General features: G+C 45.1%; 1 protein-coding gene and 1 long non-coding RNA gene across 3 annotated transcripts in view; one reads left to right on the forward strand and one right to left on the reverse strand.

Annotated features, from left to right (window-relative positions):
* Positions 1-1,065: 1,065 nt before the first annotated feature.
* On the reverse strand, positions 1,066-4,285 carry LOC112635041. The gene is made up of 2 exons (XR_003121857.1): positions 2,618-4,285; positions 1,066-1,765 (listed from the first exon to the last, which is right to left on the reverse strand). It is a non-coding gene; the product is annotated as an uncharacterized LOC112635041 (long non-coding RNA).
* Positions 3,260-20,631, forward strand: part of MAPKAPK5 (mitogen-activated protein kinase-activated protein kinase 5) — a 46,875-nt gene continuing 29,503 nt past the window's right edge. Inside the window, exon 1 of one of the 2 annotated variants that reach the window (XM_025402892.1) lies at positions 3,260-4,051. In XM_025402892.1, the coding sequence (XP_025258677.1) occupies positions 4,016-4,051 (36 nt within the window). In that variant the 5' untranslated portion in view covers positions 3,260-4,015. The remainder of the gene's footprint in view (positions 4,052-20,631) is intronic. The other variant, XM_025402890.1, reaches the window with a different exon arrangement.

Below are 20,631 nucleotides of genomic sequence, written 5' to 3' on the forward strand. Positions count from 1 at the left end.
GAGCATCACTGAAGGCTGTGAACCAGGGCAGCCTCACCAGCAAACAATAGAGGAATTTCATTGGAAGAAACCGCTTTCTTCAGGGTTCTGCCTTCTCCATTCATTGATTCCTTCAACGGATAAATTTATTAAGTACCTACAATGGATTGGGTATTAGGGACATATGACCAATAAGACAAAAAAGATTCTTTCCCTTGTTGAGACTATTTAGTTACAGGATAATAGGAACATCTGATTTAGATTAGGAAAGGAGGGTATGGGCAAGGCATGTCTTTCTGAAAAAACATTATCAAGAATTGACCAGGTGTGGTGGCTCATGCCTGTAATCCCAGCACTTTGGGAGGCTGAGGTGGGTGGATCACCTAAGGTCAGGAGTTCGAGACCAGCCTGGCCAACATGGTGAAACCCTGTCTCTACTAAAAATACAAAAATTAGTCGGGTGTGGTGGCAGGCACCTGTAATCTCAGCTACTTGGGAGGCTGAGGCAGGAGAATCACTTGAACTCAGGAGGCGGAAGTTGCAGTGAGCCGAGGTTGCGCCCTTGCACTCCAGCCTAGGGGACACAGCAAGGCTCCACCTCAAAGAAGAATAAGGTTGAAGAATGAGTAGAAACTAGGGTGTGCGTGTGTGTTTGTGTGTATGTGTGTGTATTAGGAGGGAAGTTTCTAGGTAGTGGGAAAGCATGTGCAAATAAGTAAGTTGAGCAGCTAGACTAAAAGCTGCCTGAGGGCAGGGACCTTGTCTCTTCATCACTGCATCTCTATTATATGACATCATCTCTGCATCTGTATTACAAGACACAGAGCCTGGCAGAGAGAAATTCTTACTGGAGGAAATGAATGAATCCCAGACATCTTCTATATAGGTTGGTGCAAAAATGATTGCAGTTTTTGCCATTACTTTTAAATGGCAAAAATCACAATTACTTTTGCACGAATATTTCCTATTACAGATGTCAATTCAAGTCATTTAAAAATTTTCTCCCGAAGTTAACTGCCGGATGATTGCTCTTATTCATACTAGGTAGCATAGGCAAAGCTGCTAGAACAAAAGACTCAAAGTAAGTAAAAGGTCAACCTAAGTTTCTTTATTCTCACATAACAATACTGAGTGGATATTTAGGTCAGTAAGGCACAGTTCTCCTCCACTCAGGAATCTCTCATCTTCAGGCCTTGCCTTCTCCAGAGCCTGGTCACCATCTGCTTCCAGGTGGCAGAAGGAGTAAGAGCACAAGGGAGCACCTGTTGGAGGTCTGTATGGGCCAGGCCTGGAAACTGTGCACACCTCTTCTGCTCGCTTTCTGCTGGGCAGAGCATAGGCACAGAGCCACACTTATTTTACTTTGATAATGCAGTGTAGGTGTATGTCCAACAAAGAAAATAATAATTCGGTAGACAACTAAGTCTCCACTCCAATATTCAATTACTTATGCTCTGGTATGTCTCAAATTAACCTAGATAGAAATGAACTCTGAATCTTCCACTTCCATCAAGTTTGTCACTCACTCAGTGGCATCATTATCCATCCAGTTGCTTAAGCATACATGTGAAAGTTATCCTTGGTCTGTTTCTTATCCTCCCCTTCCACATCTAATCCTTCAGGAAGTCCTGAAAATGTTACCTCCGAAACATGTCTTAAATCCATCTTCTCAGCCAGGCCCAGTGGCTCACGCCTGTAATCCCAGTACTTTGGGAGGCCAAGGGAAGTGGATCACTTTAACTCAGGAGTTGGAGAGCAGCCTGGACAATGTGGAGAGACTCCATCTCTACAAAAAAATACGAAAAATTAGCCAGGCCTGGTGGCATGTCCCTGTAGTTCCAGCTACTCAGGATGCTGAGGTGGGAGGATTGCCTGAGCCCAGGAGGTCTAGGTTGCAGTGAGCTGTGATCATGCCACTGCACTCTAGCCAGTGGGACCCTATTTAAAAAAAAAAAAAAAATCCATCTTCTCTACACCTTTACTGCCACCTCCTTAGTTCAGACAGTGTAATAATCTCTCAACTGCATTATTCTCCAATAGCCTAATAGCTCTGTTTCCATTCTTGCTTTCCTATATTCCATTTTTACAAAGCAGAGTGATATTTTAAAACAAATTTGATCACACCACTCTTTAGTTTAAAACCTTACAATAGCTTAGAATAAAATCCAAAGTCCTGATTATGACCCCCAAAGGCCACATATGATGAAGCCACTGCCCACATCTCCAACCTCATCCTTTTTATACTTTAAAAAAAAATTTTTTTGAAATAGAGACGGGGTTTCACCATGTTGGCCAGGCTGATCTCGAACTCCTGACTTCAAGTGATCTGCCCACCTTGGCCTCCTGAAGTGCTGGGATTACAGGCATGACCCACCGCGCCCGGCCTCCAGCCTCATCCTTTATCAGTCTCCTCCTACTCGATCTACTCCAGCTACAATGACCTTCTTGCTGATCCTTGAACATATTTAGCATATTTCCACCTTAAATTTTTTACCCATCTGCTCAGAAATCTTTCCTTGGATTTCCAATAGCCAGCCCTTTCTCATTCCTCAGGGGTCTCAGCTTAAATGTTACCTCCTGAGATTCCTTCCTTAATAATCTAATACGAAGCAGTCTCCACATCCCGTTATTCTCTTACCTCAGCATCCTGTTTATGTTCTTCTTAGCATCAGACTCGGGCTTTTTCCTGTTTATTACCTACTTCCTTTTCCTGAAAGATCCATGTGCCGGTACCGTGTCTTGTTCCTACTGTTTCTCCAATGTCTAGATTTGGCACATACTGATGTGCAATTAATAAGTGAATGAAGAACCATTGAGAGGCGATTAGTCAAAAGCTCTTTCAAAGCCCTTTGATAGGTTATCGGTGGAGAGTAGGGAGCACAAACCTGGGGTCCCGTTCTAACTTGACCACTTCTCGGCTGTGCGCAAACTAGCTCTCTTGAGCCTCAGTTACCTATTCTGCAAATTAGGGATGGGAACATCCATACCTCACAACACCAAATGGCTCCCTTGTAAAGATGAAAGGAGGTAACGTAGGAAAGAACTCCACGTAAGGTTAATGCTCCGTAAACACAGCTGCTACTGCTATTATATATTCTACACAATCCTGCTCCCTTAAGGCAGGACACTTTAGGTGCTTCAGTCCTCTCTTCTCTCTCCCGGGTTGACCTCCATGGGTCCTCTCAGAACAACGTTTCCCAGGCGTGAATCTCCGCAGAGTGGAGATAAAGGCTGAGGCTCCAACGCACGCGCACTCACGCGAGTCCGGACCCATGACGTCATTAGCGCTGCGCCATCGCCGCGGAAGGTCCAGGGGCCTGTTCTGTAAGCGGCGCTACTTAGGGAGGCCCAGGCGGGCGCCTGCAAGTCGGGTGCGCGGCTCCGGGGCGGCTTGGAAACCCCAGCTGAAGGCAGCAAGGGGCGCGTGGGGCCGTGGAGTCACGAAGCTGGGCGGCAAAAGGGGCGGCCTGGAGCTCCCGCGGAGCACAGCGCGTGCGTGAGGGCGGCCGGCGGGGCTGCCCGGCGCGGGTGTCCCGGCGATGTGTGGCGCTGAGGCGGCGGCGGGAGCGGCGGCGCCGAGCTCTGCTTCGGCTTCGGCTTCGGCTTCGCGGCGGTGCAGGCGGCGGAGGCGGAGGCGCAGGCTCCTCTTTAGGACCTGGCGAGCCCGGGTCTAAGCGGCGGCCCCACGAGGCCCCTGCACAGCGCCCCGGGTGGAGGCCCTCCCCGTCTCGCCCTACCCCGGGAGCCTGACTCCCCAGCCGGGGATGAGGCTAGGAGGCGGCCGCGCGGGGCCCAGCACAAAGACTTGTCCCCAGGGGCCGCCGCCTCCGCCCCTGCTGCTACCGCCAGCCTAGAGCCGCCCGCCGAAGCAGAGCCGGCTCCGGGGTCTTCATCCTCACCGGTCCCGAGGGGCGGCTGCCTCCCGTCGCCACGAGGCCCAGGGGCCCGAGAGCCGAGCCCTTTGCTTCCTCGGCCACGCGGGGACAGGGCGGCTGCGCAGCCTCTGCCTCTCCCGGCTGTGGGGGCCCCACTGAGTATGTCGGAGGAGAGCGACATGGAGAAAGCCATCAAGGTAAGGGGGAGGTGCCCCCTCTTCCCCTGCGTTGTCCTGTGGCGTTCTTCTCGGCTTCAGCCTCAGAAAGCGGGGAGATTTTGCAGTGAGAGGTTCCATCGACTCCTGGGTTTCGGTCTCCTCTGGATTCCGTGGATCGCGCTTTACAGCCCTGGGGCCAAGGGTGTGGGTGTACGTCTGGGTGTGTGTCCGACTCCCATCAGCTTCCTTGGTGAGTGTGACTTGTGCTCAGCTAGAACGGAGGTGAGTGTTCTGGAGACACTATCAAGTGTCAATGAATGGGACAAAGAGAGCCCTGCTACTACTACACGTTTCGATCACTCCCCAAGGGCCGCCGGCATTTGCTTCCGGATGGTCTACAGCACTTGGAGAGTTGGAATTTATCCATCCCTCCCGATTTGTTTGAAATCAACCTTCTGGAAATCTGCAGTTTCGGAAGAAGGTGGTTCGCCATACAAAACCTGTCCTTTGTCAAATAGGTTGTCCTCACTTTTCCCTGTGTTCTCCCCCTTTTCTCTTTCCTCTTCTCTCTTCTAGGAAGCATTGAGTTTACTTAGGAAAAGTTAACAGTTCCTGTGACTTAACTGCGCTTAAACCCAAAGAAAAGCAAATGTGTATTCGAAAATTACACAAATAAAATAAGTTTTCTAAAACCTGTTTTTAATTTTTTTTTTTTAAGGCACATTTTGCCCACTTAGGGCTAGTTACCTGTTTTGACAGCTGTAGCTAAGAAATTAGTCTCATGAAAATTAAACAAGCTTAAAGTTCGATGTGTTATTTATTTACTTGCAGTGTTAAGTCAACCCAGTGCGTTGAATAATTTCATTTTATCTGGAAGGACAGGCATCTGTTGTCAACTTGGGGTTATTTTCCCCTTCAAGACAATGACTATTACTAGTAACTGATTAAGAATTTACACTTCTACCAATTCTTTAGGTGGTGTATATAGTTTCTCAAAATCATCAAGTCATTCCAAAGAAACTTAACCCTTTAAAGGAGATATCAACATATATACATTAAGGAAGACCAGGTTTTGGTTTTTTTTTTTTTGGAGACAGAGTCTCACTCTGTCCCCCAGGCTGGAGTGCAGTGGCACGATCTCGTCTCACTGCAAGTTCTGCCTCCTGGGTTCACGCCATTCTCCTGCCTCAGCCTACTGAGTAGCTGGGATTACAAGTGCCCACCCACCATGCCCTGCTATTTTTTTTTTTTTTTTTGTATTTTTAGTAGAGACGGGGTTTCACCGTAATAGCCAGGATGGGCTCGATCTCCTGACCTTGTGATCCACCTGCCTCGGCCTCCTGAAGTGATGGGATTATAGGCGTGAGCCACCGTGCCTGGCCCGAGGAAGACCAGGTTTTTAATCATAAAAATAAAGATTCTACAAGACTGCTTTGATATATCCTTTTCTTCTTCTTCTTTTTTTTTTTTCTGAGTCGGAGTCTCGCTGTCGCCCAGGCTGGAGTGCAGTGGCACCCTCTTGGCTCACTGCAACCTCCGCCTCCCAGGTTCAAGTGATTCTCCTGCCTCAGCCTCCCGAGTAGCTGGGACTACAGGCGTGTGCCACCACACCCAGCTAATTTTTTTGTGTTTTTAGTAGAGGTGATGTTTCACTGTGTTAGCCAGGATGGTCTCCATCTCCTGACATCGTGATCTGCCCACCTCGGCCTCCCAAAGTTCTGAGATTACAGGTGTGAGCCACCGCGCCCAGCCTTGGTTTGGGTTTTATTGGCACAGAGGCATGATTTGCTGCCTGAAGTTATTTAATTGGGTTGTGAATCAAAGCGTATGTGGCCAGTTTTTAAGCATTATCTCCTGTGTGCCAGGTGGTGTCCTAGACACAAATGGTACAAGCCAGACTCCTAGATGTCCCTGTTGTCATGTAGGTTATATTTTAGAGGGTGGTGTTACTGCTAGGTGGTTTTAATTAAGTGTGGAAAGGGTGAGGAGTACTGTGTTAAATAGGGTAGTCCAAGGAGGTAACACTGTGTAGAGTTCTGATGGAAATGTGAGAGCAAGCCACTACTGTCTCAGGGAAGAGTATAACAGGCAGTGGGAACAGCAAGGACAGACCTTGAGGTAGAAGCAGGTGTAGTGTGATGTAGGAAGAGCAAGGTTGCTGGAATGCAGTGGGTCAGTGGAAATGGTGTAGGGTAGCAATGGGAAGCAAGTCACTTAGGGCCTTGTAGGCCATTGTAAGACCTTTGGCTTTGACCCTGATTAAAAGGGGAACTATAGGAGAGTTTTGAGCAGAAGAGAAACACGTAGTTCCACGGGACAAGTATACAAATAGGGCAGCAATGTTGCTTAGTGGTTGTTATAGTTTCTCTAGGTAGACTCAGTTGAAATCTCAGCCTACGTTTTTTTTTTTTTGAGACAGAGTCTCACTCTGTCACTCAGGCTGGAGTGCAGTGGTGTGATCTCGGCTCACTGCAGCCTCTTCCTGGGTTCAAGCAGTTCTTGTGCCTTGGCCCTCTGAGTAGCTGGGACTACAGGTGCACACCACCATGCCCGGCTAAAATTTTTGTATTGCTAGAAAAGACGGGGTTTCACCATGTTGGCCAGGCTGGTCTCCTGCTCTCAGGTGATCTTCTCAGCCTCCCAAAGTGTTGGGACTACAGGCATGAGCCACCACGCCCAGCCTAGCCTTTCTATTTTATTAGCTGTGTGTCTGAGTACGATGTCACTTCACTTCTGTCTTGTTAGTTTCCTCATCTGTAGACGGGATAAAAGCACTCCCCAGCTGATAGGGTTTTTCGTTTGTTTGTTTGTTAGTTTTTGAGGATTAAATGAGCAGATATACCTAAATGTGCTTATAATAATACCTAGGCCAAGCACAGTGGCTCACACCTGTAATCCCAGCACTTTGGGAGGCCGAGGTGGGCGGATCACCTGAGTTCAGGAGTTGGAGAACACTCTGGCCAACATGGTGAGATCCCCATGTCTACTAAAAATAGAAAAATTAGCCAAGTGTGGTGGCACACGTCTGTAATCCCAGCTACTTAGAAGGCTGAGGCAGGAGAATCGCTTGAACCTGGGGGGCGGAAGTTGCAGTGAGCTGAGATCGCGCCACTGCACTCCAGCCTGGGCGACAGTGAGACTCCTCAAAAAAATAATAATACCTAACAGCAAGAGCTCAATGAATATTAGCTCGTAGCAATTTAAAGGTGCTTTACAAAGAGTTGTTTTTTTCACTTGACTCTTTCGCAGCCCAATTTTTTTTTCTTTTCTTTTTTTCTTTTTGAGACGCAGTCTTGCTCTGTCCCCCAGGCTGGAATGCAGTGGTGCGATCTCGGTTCACTGCAAGCTCCACCTTCTCGGGTTCACGCCATTTTCCTGCCTCAGCCTCCTGAGTAGCTGGGACTACAGGTGCCCGCCACCATGCCTGGCTAATTTTTTTGTATTTTTAGTAGAGACGGGGTTTCACAGTGTTAGGATGGTCTTGATCTCCTGACCTCATGATCCACCCGCCTCGGCCTCCCAAAGTGTTTGGATTACAGGCGTGAGCCACTGCATTCGGCTACCCAGCCCAATTTTCTTAAAATTTGTTTAGCTTTTCTTCACTCAAAAGTACTCAATAGGTCATGGTGAATCTACACTAATTTGGGCATGTCCAACCAATACCTATTGGTGGAGCTGAAAATCAGTACTGATTAGGATGTACTGCTTTGGAAGCAAGCCAGCATTACATCAAATAAAAAACATTTGGTCTGTGGCATTGTGTTGTATTCATTGTTTTGGTTTTTTTGAGGTGTTCAGCAGATGGTGAGCACTGAGACAAACCTGTAGTGTTCAACTGGAAAGCTGTTTTCCTGGCCTCCAGCCATAGCACTTGAACTCTTGCTGCCAGGCTACCTGAGAGTGGACTGATTGGACTTTAAGATCTCATCCTCCCTTATCCATGGTTTTGCTTTCCACAGTTTTAGTTACATATGGTCAACTGCAGTCTGAAAATATTAAGTGGAATAACCCAGAAATCATTAATTCATAAGTTTCTTTTCTCTCTTTTTTTTTTTTTTGAGACAGAGTCTTGCTCTGATGCCCAGGCTGGAGTGCAGTGGTGCGATCTTGGCTCACTGCAACCTCTGCCTCCTGGGTTCAGGCAATTCTCCTGCCTCAGCCTCCTGAGTAGCTGGGATTACAGGTGTGCGCCACCTCGCCTGGCTAATTTTTGTATTTTTAGTATGTTGACCAGGCTTGTCTTGGAACTCCTGACCTCATGATCCACCCTCCTCGGCCTCCCAAAGTGCTGGAATTACAGGCATGAGTCACCGCGCCTGGCCCTCATTAGTTTCAAATTATGCATTATTCTTTGTAGTGTAATGAAATATCTTACCATATTGCCTGGGACATGAATCATCCCTTTGTCCAACATGTTCACACTGTATATGCTTCCTATCCTGTAATTACTTAGTAGTCATCTTGGTTATCAGAACAAACAGTATATATAGGGTTCACCACTATCCATAGATAGTGCCACTGCACTCCACTCCAGCCTGGCAGCAGAGTGAGACTCTGTCTCAAAAAAAAAAAAAAAGAAAGAAAATCTTTTCTACGTTCATAGTAATGATCCAATAGAGGAGGGTATACTTTCTAACTTATTCTATAAAGCTAGCATTACATTCATACCAAAACCAGAAAAAGGCATCACAAGAAAATATCATGAATATAGATTTAACAATCCTCAACAAAATATTAACAAACTGAAACCAGCAACATGTAAAAATGATTCTACACCAGATAAGTGGGTCTAAGTGGGGTTTATACCAGGAATGCAAGATTGGCTTAATTCCTGACCCCTGGTGATCCACCCGCCTCGGCCTCCAAAGTGCTGGGATTACAGGCTTGAGCCACTATGCCTGACCTCAGGCAATCCACCTGCCTTGGCCTCCCAAAGTGCTGGGATTACAGGCAAGAGCCACCGCGCCCAGCCTGATAAATTTATTCCTATTTTCTTCTTCACGCCTGTAATCCCAGCACTTTGGGAGGCCGACACAGTCAGATCACGAGGTCAGGAGATCAAGAACATCCTGGCTAACATGGTGAAACCCTGTCTCTAGTAAAAAAAAAACCCAAATAATTAGCCGGGCGTGGTGGCAGGCGCCTGTAGTCCCGGTTATTCAGGAGGCTGAGGCAGGAGAATGGTGCGAACCCGGGAGGCGGAGCTTACAGTGAGCCGAGATCGTGCCACTGTACTCCGGCCTGGGCAACAGAGCAAGACTCTGTCTCAAAAAAAAAAAACAACAAAAAAAAAGAATGGAATTGTTTTCTTCATTTCATTTTTGGATTGATTGTCGCTAGTGTATGGAAATACAGTTGATTTCTGTACATTGATTTTGTATTTTGTATCCTTAGTATATTTGCATACCAGTTCTTATAGATCCCTTAGGATTTTCTACGTATAAAACAAAATTTTTTTGTTTTGAGATGGAGTCTCTGTTGCCCAGGCTGGAGTGCAGTGGTGTGATCTCAGCTTACTGCACCCTCTGCCTTCCAAGTTCAAGCAATTCTTCTGTCTCAGCCTCCTGAGTAGCTGGGACTACAGGTGCCTACTACCACGCCCAGCTAATTTTTTTTTTTTTTTTTTTTTTTTTGAGGCGGAGTCTCGCTCTGTTGCCCCCAGGCTGGAGTGCAGTGGCGCGATCTCGGCTCACTGCAAGCTCCGCCTCCCGGGTTTATGCCATTCTCCTGCCTCAGCCTCCCGAGTAGCTGGGACTACAGGCGCCGCCACTACGCCCGGCTAATTTTTTGTATTTTTAGTAGAGACGGGGTTTCACTGTGTTAGCCAGGATGGTCTCGATCTCCTGACCTCGTGATCCGCCCGTCTCGGCCTCCCAAAGTGCTGGGATTACAGGCTTGAGCCACCGCACCCGGCCTAATTTTTCATCTGTTTAGTAGAGACGGGGTTTCACCTTGCTGGTCAGGCTGGTCTCAAATTCCTGACCTCCGGTGATCCACCCGCCTCGGCCTCCAAAGTGCTGGGATTACAGGCTTGAGCCACTATGCCTGGCCTGGCTGACAGTTTTTATCAGGAATGGGTGTTGAGTTTCTATTAAACATTTTTCCTTCATCTATTGAGTTAATTACGTGGTTTTTGTTTTGTATTCTTAATGTAGTATATGGTAATATTACTTGATTTTCAGATATTAAGCCAATCTTGCATTCCTGGTATAAACCCCACTTAGACCCACTTATCTGGTGTAGAATCATTTTTACATGTTGCTGGTTTCAGTTTGTTAATATTTTGTTGAGGATTGTTAAATCTATATTCATGATAGATATTTTCTTGTGATGCCTTTTTCTGGTTTTGGTATGAATGTAATGCTAGCTTTATAGAATAAGTTAGAAAGTATACCCTCCTCTATTGGATCATTACTATGAACGTAGAAAAGATTTTCTTTCTTTTTTCTTTTTTTTTTTTGAGACAGAGTCTCGCTCTGCTGCCAGGCTGGAGTGGAGTGTAGTGGCACAATCTCGGCTCACTACAACCTCTGCCTCCCTGGTTCAAGCGATTCTTCTGTCTTGGCCTCCCAAGTAACTGGGACTACAGGCACGTGCCACCATGCCCAGCTAGTTTTTGTATTTTTAGTGAAGATGGGATTTCACCATGTTGGCCAGATGGTCTCGTCTCTTGACCTCGTGATCCACCTGCCTCGGCCTCCCAAAGTGCCGGGATTACAGGCATGAGCCACCGCGCCCAGCCAGTAATGATTTTCAATATGAAATAAAAGGGTGTTTTACAGCCAGGTGTGGTGGCTCATGTCTATAATCCCAGTACTTTGGGAGGCCAAAGTTTGGAATACATTATTTCTTTAAATATGTGATTCTCAATAGAAGGGGCAGGGATTTTACCTCTTGGAAGACATTTGGTAACATCTGGAGAAATTTTTGGTTATCACAGCTGGTGGCGAGTGCTTCTGGCACCTAGTGGGTAGAGGGAAGGACTGCTACGGAACATCCTAAAAGGCAAAGGCAGCCCCACAACCGAGAACTCTCTGGCTCAAGATGTCAGTGATGCTGAGGTTGAGAAACCCTACAAATGTGTAGTATTTACCACTGAAACCCATGGGCTTAGACTTTGTTTCATGGGGAGATACTCAGTTATTAATTCAGTTTTTTTTTTTTTTTTACTTGTTATGGGTCTATTCAGGTTTTCTTTTTCTTCTTGAGTGAGTTTTGGGAATTTCTGTCTTTCTAGATATTTGTCCATTTTATCTAGTGCTCTAATTTGTTGGCATAAAGTTGTTCATGGTTTTCCCTTTTAATACTTTGATTTCTATAAAGTCAGTTGTGATGTTCCCTCTTTCATTTCTAATATTAATAATTTGTGTCCTCCCCTTTTTTTTAATTGGTCAGTTCAGCTAAAGGTTTGTTAACTTTGTTGATCTTTTCAAATAATCACCGTTTGGTTTTCTTTGATTTTCTCTATTTTTCTGTATTCTATTTTATGGTTTTCTGCTCAAATCTTTATTATTTTCTTCTTTCTGCTTCCTTTGAGTATAGTCTGCTCTTTTTCTACATTTTAAAGGTAGAAGGTTAGGTTAGTGATTGTGATCTTTTCTAATGTAGGCATTTACAGCTATAAATTTGTTTCAGCACCACTTCAACTTCATCTCATTATTTTTGGCAAATTGTGTTTGCATTTTCATTGAGATAAAATATTTTCTAATATCTCATGTTAAATCTTCTTTGACCTCCTGGTTATTTAAAAGTGTGTTGTTTAGGCCGGGTGCAGTGGCTCATGCCTGTAATCCCAGCACTTTGGGAGGCCAAGGCAGGCAGATCACGAGGTCAGGAGTTCGAGACCAGCCTGGCCAATATGGTGAAACCCTGTCTCTACTAAAAATACAAAAATTAGCTGGGCGTGGTGGTGTGCACCTGTAGTCCTAGCTACTTGGGAGGCTGAGGCAGAAGAATCACTTGAACCTGGGAGGTGGAGATTGCAGTGAGCTGAGATCGTGCCACTGTACTCCAGCCTGGAAACAAAGCAAGACTCCATCTCAAAAAAAAAAAAAAAAAAAGCATTGTTTAATTTCTTTCTTTTTTTTTTTTTCTTGAGATGGAGTTTCACTCGTGTTGCCCAGGCTGGAGTGCAATGACGTGATCTTGGTTCACCGCAACCTCTGCCTCCCAGGTTCAAGTGATTCTCCTACCTCAACCTCCCGAGTAGCTGGGATTACAGGCATACGCCACCATGCCCAGCTAATTTTGTACTTTTAGTATGAGACTGGGTTTCTCCATGTTGATCAGGCTGGTCTCGAACTCCCAACCTCAGGTGATCTGCCCGCCTCCGCCTCCCAAAGTGCTGGGATTACAGGCATGAGCCACCGTGTCCAGTCATGTTGTTTAATTTCTAAATATGTATGGATTTCCCAAGTTTCCTTCTATTCATTTCTAGCTTAATTCCATGGTTGTTGGGGAACTTCATATAATTTATTTTCAATTTATTTAGATTTCTTTTATGATCTAGAATATGGCCTATCATAAGCCATTTCAGATGAAGACTAACTTTAAATTAATACTAATAGTTTCAGTTTTATAGAAAATGCTCCAGTTTAGCTCCATTGTCTCCCTCTTCTTTTTTTTTTTTCTTTTCTTTTTTTTTTTCTGAGACAGAGTCTCACTCTGTCTATCCAGGCTGGAGTGCAGTGGCACGATCTCGGCTCACTGCAACCTCTGCCTCCCAGGTTCAAGTGATTCTCCCATCTCAGCCTCCTGAGTAGCTGGAATTACAAGTGTGCACCACCATGCCTGGCTAATTTTTGTATTTTTAGTAGAGATGGAATTTCACCATGTTGGCCAGGCTGGTCTCAAACTCCTGACCTCAGGTGATCCACCTGCCTTGGCTTCCCAAAGTGCTGGGCTTACAGGCGTGAGCCACTACGCTCAGCCTTCTCCCTCTTCTTTTGTGTTGCTGTTGTCTATGTATTATGTATGTAGATATTACAAACCAGAAAATACAGTGTTGTAGTTATTTGTTTATGCAGTTAAATCTTACATGTTTTAAATAAGAGAAAGGAGTAAAATATATTTACAGCCTTTTATGTGGACTTACAGTATATTTACCATTTTTGTTATTCTTCATTTTTTCCCTCTTGATCCAAGTTACTATCTGATGTAATTTCTCTGTTGATTTTCTAGATATGTATTTTTGAAATACTTTTATGAGGATTATAATATGCATCTTTAATTTATCACAGTCTTACTTTGGGTTAAAATTGACTAGTGTCTGGTAAGATACAGTGCCTTTGCTCCAAAGTAGCTCTATTTCCTCCTTTCTCCCTTGTGTTCTTATTGTCATGTATATCTTTATATGTTGTAACTTATCTTATGTATATTTATGAAATTAAGAGAAGAAAATAATTTTTTCCCATGTTTACCTGTTCTAGTATTTTCTGTTCCTTCTTGTCTATCCAAGTTTTCTTTTTTCTTTTTTGAGATGGAGCCTCACTCCCGTCGCTTAGGCTAAAGTTCAGTGGTATGATCTTGGCTCACTGCAACCTCCACCTCCCAGGTTCAAGCAATTCTCCTTCCTCACCCTCCGTAGTAGCTGGGATTACAGGTGTGTGCCACCATGCCTTTTTTTTTTTTTTTTTTTTTTGTATTTTTAGTAGAGATGGGGTTTCGCCATGTTGGCCAGGCTGGTCTTGAACTCATGTCCTAATGTGATCCCCCCCACCTTGGCCTACCAAAGTGCTAGGATTACAGACGTGAGCCACTGTGCCTGGCCTGATCCAAGTTTTCATACAGTAGCATTGCCATTCTCGACAAAGGACTTCCTTTGGTAATTCTTGTAGGCCAAGTCTACTAGCAGTGAATTCTTTCAGTGTTTATTTATTTGATAATGCCTTTATTTCACTGTTAATTTTTGAAGGATAATTTTGTTCAATGTAGAATTTATGCTTGACAGTTTTTTCTTTCAATACTTTCATTATGTGATTCTACTGTCTTCTGGCTTCCGTTGTTTCTGATGAAAAGTCAGCCATTATTTATATTGCTGTCCATGATTTGCTAGTTTTTCCGTCATGCTTACATTATTTTCTCTTTCTCTTTCCGTGGTTTTGTGTGTGTGTGTGTGTGTGTGTGTGTGTGTGTGTGAGAGAGAGAGAGAGAGAGAGACAGGGTCTCGCTCTGTTGCCCAGGCTGGAGTGCAGTGGCATGATCTCAGCTCACTGCAACCTCGATCTTCTGAGCTCAAGCAACCCTCCTACCTCAGCCTCCCCAGTAGCTGGGACCACAGGCACAGGCATGCACCACCTACACCAGGCTAATTTTTGTATTTTTTGTAGAGACGGGGTTTTGCCATGTTGCCCATGCTATTCTCAAACTCCTGACTTTTAAGTGATCCTCGTGCCATAGCCTCCCAAAGTGCTGGGATTACAGGCATGAGCCACTGCACCCAGTCTTGTCTTTCAGTGTTTTGACTGTGATATATCTAGGTGTGGTTCTTTTTGTGTTTATCTTATTTAGAGTTTGTTGAGCTTCTTGGAGACCATAGGTTATTACTGTTCATCAAGTTGGGGAAGCTTTTGCCTGTTCTTCAAATATTCCCACCTCCCCCATCTTCACCGCTCTTTGGCTCTCCCGTTACCCATATGTTGGAATGCTTGACATTATTCTACAGGTCTCATTTTTCTTTAATCTTTTTTCTGTCTATTCTTTGGATTTGATAATTTCTATGTATTTTCATGTTCACTAATTATTCTGTCACCTGAAAATTTGTTGAGCACCTCTTTTTTTTTTTTTTTTCAAGACAGAGTCTTGCGCTGTCACCCAGGCTGGAGTGCAGTGGTGTGATCACAGCTCACGCAACCTCCACCTCCTGGGTTCAAGCAATTCTCCTGCCCCAGCCTCCTGAGTAGCTGGGATTACAGCACCTGCTACCGTGCCTGTCTAATTTTTGTATTTTTAGTAGAGACAGGGTTTCACTGTGTTGGCCAGGCTAGTCTCGAACTCCTCATGTCGTGATCCACCCGCCTTGGCCTCCTAAAGTGTTGGGATTACAGGTGTGAGCCACCGCGCTCAGCCTGTTGAGCACCTCTAATCAGTTTTTCATGCCAGTCATTATAATTTTTAACTCTAGAATTTCCATGTGGTTCCTCCTCATTTTTTCTGTTTCTCTGCTGAAAATCTCCATTTTTTTTTTTTTACTTTGTCATCGGTTTTCTTTAATTCTGTGGACATTTAAAATAGTTGCTTTTAAGTGCAACTATTTGCTCAATGTAGTATCTGCATCCAATCAGAGACGGATGCTATTGATTTCTCTTTTTCCTGAACTTGGGTGACACTTTCCTGGTTTTTACAAGTCTACTAATTTTGGTTGAAAACTGGACATTTAGATAATATATTGTAGCAACTCTGGATTCTGAGTTTCCCCCCCTGTGGCTTGTTATGTTTATAGTTAATTGCTTAGAATTAAACCAGAATCTATTTTTCCTTTGGTGTGCTAATGTCTCTGCCTAGTTTTAAATTATTATTTTTTTTGTCACCAGGCTGGAGTGCAGTGGCGCAGTCTTGGCTCACTGCAACCTCCACTTCCCAAGTTCAAGCGATTCTCCTGCCTCAGCCTCCCACGTAGCTGGGATTACAGGCGCCCGCCACCATGCCCAGCTTTTTTGTATTCTCAGTAGAGATGGGGTTTCAAGCTGGTCTCAAACTCTTGACCTCATGATCCTCCCGCCTTGGCCTCCCAAGTGCTGGGATTACAAGTGTGAGCCACTGTACCTGGTCAATTTTAAAATTTTTATTTTCAGCTGGACTCAGTGTCCTACGCCTGTTATTCCAGCACTTTCTTTTTTCTTTTTCTTTTTTTTTTTTTGAGACTGAGTTTCACTCTTGTTGCCCAGGCTAGAGTGCAATGGCATGATCTCAGCTCACTGCAACCTCTGCCTCCCTGGTTCAAGCGATTCTCCTGCCTCAGCCTCCTGAGTAGCTGAGATTACAGGCGCACACCACCATGCCCAGCTAATTTTGTATTTTTAGTAGAGACAGGGTTTCACCATGTTGGTCAGGCTGGTCTCGAACTCCTGACCTCGGGTGATCCACCCGCCTCAGCCTCTTAAAGTGCTGGGATTATAGGCGTGAGTCACTGTGCCCAGCGAATCCCAGCTACTTGGGAGGCTGAGGCAGGAGAATCACTTAAACCCGGGAGGTGGAGGTTGCAGTGAGCCAAGGTGGCGCCATTGCACTCCAGCCTGGGCAACGAGAGCGAAACTCCGTCTCAAAAGAAAAAAAATTTTTTTCATTATTTTCTTCCTAGCCTGGCTTTTGGTGGGTTGTCCCTGTATCTGTTTAACTTAGTTGTCAGCCAGTGATTTGGGCAGAGGTTCTCAAATACTTTCAGCCCCTGAGGCTTTTACCCTATCCTGATCTACTTACAGTCAAATGCTCTACTGCTGAGCTATACCCCTCCCCCGCCCGGTCAATTTGTATGTGGGTTTGGAGAAACTCTAAAAAATTGCAACTGGCTCTAAAGTCTCCTTTGGTTTTCAGTTTTTCCTGGTTCTCTTAGGTATAATTTCCTAGTCAGTGATGGTCATGTGAAGAGCTTAATCTCAGCCTTTCTATGGCTCTGTTTCAGGATTTTCCCATTAAATCTCTGGATGTTCTGCCCATCTAACAAGGACCACTGCCAAAGCTATTCATTTCCATCCACATTCACAACTTTTAGCTGGCAGATCCGTGAATTTTCTTCCTCATCCCAAATTGAGTCCACCCCCTAGAGCAGCAGAACTGCTGATTTTCATAGCTGGCCCCATGCTGGGAAAACTAGCATTGTCACCACCTGACTATGCTGTAAGCAGTGGGGATAGAGGGGTAGAAGGATGGCAGGATCCTAGGCTAGAAAGCTTACTATTTTTACCTGAATCTCTAGCAGATTTTTCAAGAATCTGTACTTCTCTGTTTGATTTACACTGTATTAAAATAGTTCTTTTTGACAATTTAAATTTTTAACTTTTGCATTGTGGTGAGGAATTGCCTACCACTTCATGCTGTGAATACAAGAATTTCCACACCTGTAATCCCAGCACTCTGGGAGTCCGAGGTGGGCAGATCACCTTAGATCAGGAGTTCAAGACCACCCTGGCCAACATGGTGAAACCCTGTCTCTACTAAAAGTACAAAAATTAGCTGGGTGCGATGGTGCAAGCCTGTAATCGCAGCTACTTGGTAGGCTGAGGCAGGAGAATTGCTTGAACTCAGGAGGTGGTGAGACCAGATCACACCATTGCACTCCAGCCTGGGCAACAGAGCAAGACTCCGTCTAAAAAAATAAAAAAATAAGTACAATGGAGAATTTGGTCAACTTATTTTTACATCCAAGGGGTTGGGCATATAAACTCTGATTATAATAAATAGTTCAGTAGAACAAATCTTATTTTCCATAGTCTCCTGTGAGTATATGATTCCATTAGTTAAGTGGAACAGTTTTCACCACGATGCTTAAATTCTGCTTCAACTCCCTCCTTCCCACTACTCTATTCCCCTGGGTCTCGTCAGACACTCCTAAGTCAAACAGGTCATGCAGCAGATAAGTGAAGAAAGTAGGCAGGTTAAGTGGGTAGGTTTGAGTTCTGTTTAGGAGGTGGTGAGTGAAGATGGAGCTTAGGACCTCTCTGATTGGGCAGTACTTGTTCCTAATCTTTATGCTAGGGCCTGGGTGCTTGGGATAGGGGATGATAGAGGATACCAGATCCATAGATTATATAACCTTGATAGTGCCCATAACTCACTATGTGAGCTTGACAAGCTCCATAACCCTGATGCACAGTTTTTCAGAAGGGAGTTTGTGTAGCGATCTTGCTGGGTCCTCCTAACTCAATATCCCTTCATCATAGGGCTTTAGTCTGCCCTCCTAGGGGTTAATTCCTTTCTAGTCATTTATTCCATAGTTATTTACTGTATGTTGAGAACCTTTACCAAGAATTGGACACAGGGGTAGACATGAAGACTTTCCAAGCCTGGCACATTCACTGGGTAGAGGCCTTGTTTTCGTGTCTGAACTTAGCTTGATATACTAGCTGCTCAGTGAGTGTGTATTACATGAACAATGAGTATGTATTACATGAGCAAATATCCTATTCCTATATACTAGCAAGCAGGATTCTTGTGCTACATATGGTCTATCAGATTTTCATTGCAACAAAACAATGTAAAAGTCTTATGGATTTTGATTTTTTTTTTTTTTTTTTTGAGATGGAGTTTCGTTCTTGTCGCCCACGCTGGAGTGCAATGGCATGATCTTGGCCCACAGCAACCTCCGTCTCCTGGGTTCAAGCGACTCTCCTGCCTCAGCCTCCTGAGTAGCTGGGATTACAGGCATGCGCCACCACGCCTGGCTAATTTTGTATTTTTAGTAGAGATAGGGTTTCTCCATGTTGGTCAGGCTGGTTTTGAACTCCCACCTCAGGTGATCCTCCCACCTTGGCCTCCCAAAGTGCTATGATTACAGGCATGAGCCACTGCGCCTGGCAGGATTTTGACTTTCTTAAGGTCTGCAGCTGGTTTCCTGTTTTACCTGTGGAACCCTGCAAAAATGAATTTTAGACTATCACAATTTAAATATGTGACTTTCGGCCGGGCACGGTGGCTCACGCCTGTAATTCCAGCACTTTGGGAGGCCGAGGTGGGCGGATCATGAGGTCAGGAGATCGAGACCATCTTGGCTAACACGGTGAAGCCCCATCTCTACTAAAAATACAAAAAATTAGCTGGACGTGGTGGCAGGCACCTGTAGTCCCAGCTACTCGGGAGGCTGAGGCAGGAGAATGGCATGAACCCTGGAGGTGGAGCTTGCAGTGAGCCGAGATCACACCACTGCACTCCAGCCTGGGCGACAGAGCGAGACTCCATCTCACACACACACAAAAATAAACAAATAAAAAATAAATATATGACTTTCTTGCCTATAACCCCAGCTATTTGGGAGGCTGAGGCAGGAGGATTGCTTGAAGTCAGGAGTTTGAAACCAACCTGGGCAACATAGCGAGACCTTGTGTCTAAAAAAAGAAAAAAGAAAAAAATTAGCCACATGTTGTGGTGTGCGCCTGTTTTCCTAGCTACTTGGGAGGCTGAGGTGGTAGGATCATTTGAGCCCAGGAGTTCAAGGCTGCAATGAGAAATGATCACACCGCTGCTCTCCAGCCTGGGTGACAGAGTGAGGCCGTCTTTTTTTTTTTTTTTTTTTTTTGAGATGGAGTCTTGTTCTGTTGCCAGGCTGGAGTGCAGTGGCACAATCTCAGCTCACTGCAGTCTCCGCCTCATGGGTTCAAGCAGTTCTCCTGCCTCAGCCTCCCGAGTAGCTAGGACTGCAGGCGCGTGCCACCATGCCCAGCTAATTTTTGTATTTTTTTTTTTTTTTGAGACGGAGTCTCGCTCTGTCGCCCAGGCTGGAGTGCAGTGGCGCAATCTCGGCTCACTGCAAGCTCCGCCTCCCGGGTTCACGCCATTCTCCTGCCTCAGCCTCCGGAGTAGCTGGGACTACAGGCGCCCGCCACCTCGCCCGGCTAGATTTTTGTATTTTTTTAGTAGAGACGGGGTTTCACCGTGTTAGCCAGGATGGTCTCGATCTCCTGACCTCGTGATCTGCCCGTCTCGGCCTCCCAAAGTGCTGGGATTACAGGCTTGAGCCACCGCGCCTGGCCTAATTTTTGTATTTTTTAGTAGACATGGTGTTTCACCATGTTGGCCAGGATGGTCTCGATCTCTTGACTTCATGATCTGCCTGCCTCGGCCTCCCAAAGTGCTGGGATTACAGACGTGAGCCTGGCTGAGACCCTGTCTCTTATAATAAATAAGTGAGTGAATGAATTAATTAATTAAATTCTTTTTTATCTAAAAGCATATGGCAACAGAAGCTAACATGCAATAGCCAGGAATTCCATTACAACTTTCATTAAACTGTAGAGGCTCTATCTTAAACTGTTGAAAGTTTTTTATATCAGAAATATACTTACATAATGAATATGACACAATATATCTGTACACAAAATGGTGCTGTTGGAAATTAAATGGTTACTATGATATTGATTAATTGCTATTTTTTTTTTTTTGAGATGGAATCTCGCTCTGTCACCCAGGCTGGAGTGCAGTGGCCGGATCTCAGCTCACTGCAAGCTCCGCCTCCCGGGTTCACGCCATTCTCCTGCCTCAGCCTCCCGAGTAGCTGGGACTACAGGCGCCTGCCACCTCGCCCGGCTAAGTTTTTGTATTTTTAGTAGAGACGGGGTTTCACTGTGTTAGCCAGGATTGTCTCGATCTCCTGACCTCGTGATCCGCCCGTCTCGGCCTCCCAAAGTGCTGGGATTACAGGCTTGAGCCACTGCGCCCGGCCTTAATTGCTATTTTTTTTGAACTTTTAAGTCTCAGTTTATTCAGTTATTCCAATAATGTAATCAACTTGTTCAGGGATATAGGCCTCTATAGCTTGGCAGCATATATCTGACTAGTCTTTCTAGAATCTCATAAAATATACTTGACCATTGTAGCAAAGAGGCATTTAGTAATTGAAGCATTTTGAAAGAATATCTTCCTCTCAGATTCCCCCAAAAGCATTGATTGTCTATGGAAATGTACCTTGT

This window comes from Theropithecus gelada, chromosome 11 (genome assembly GCF_003255815.1).
Source record: "Theropithecus gelada isolate Dixy chromosome 11, Tgel_1.0, whole genome shotgun sequence".
Lineage (NCBI taxonomy): Eukaryota > Metazoa > Chordata > Mammalia > Primates > Cercopithecidae > Theropithecus > Theropithecus gelada.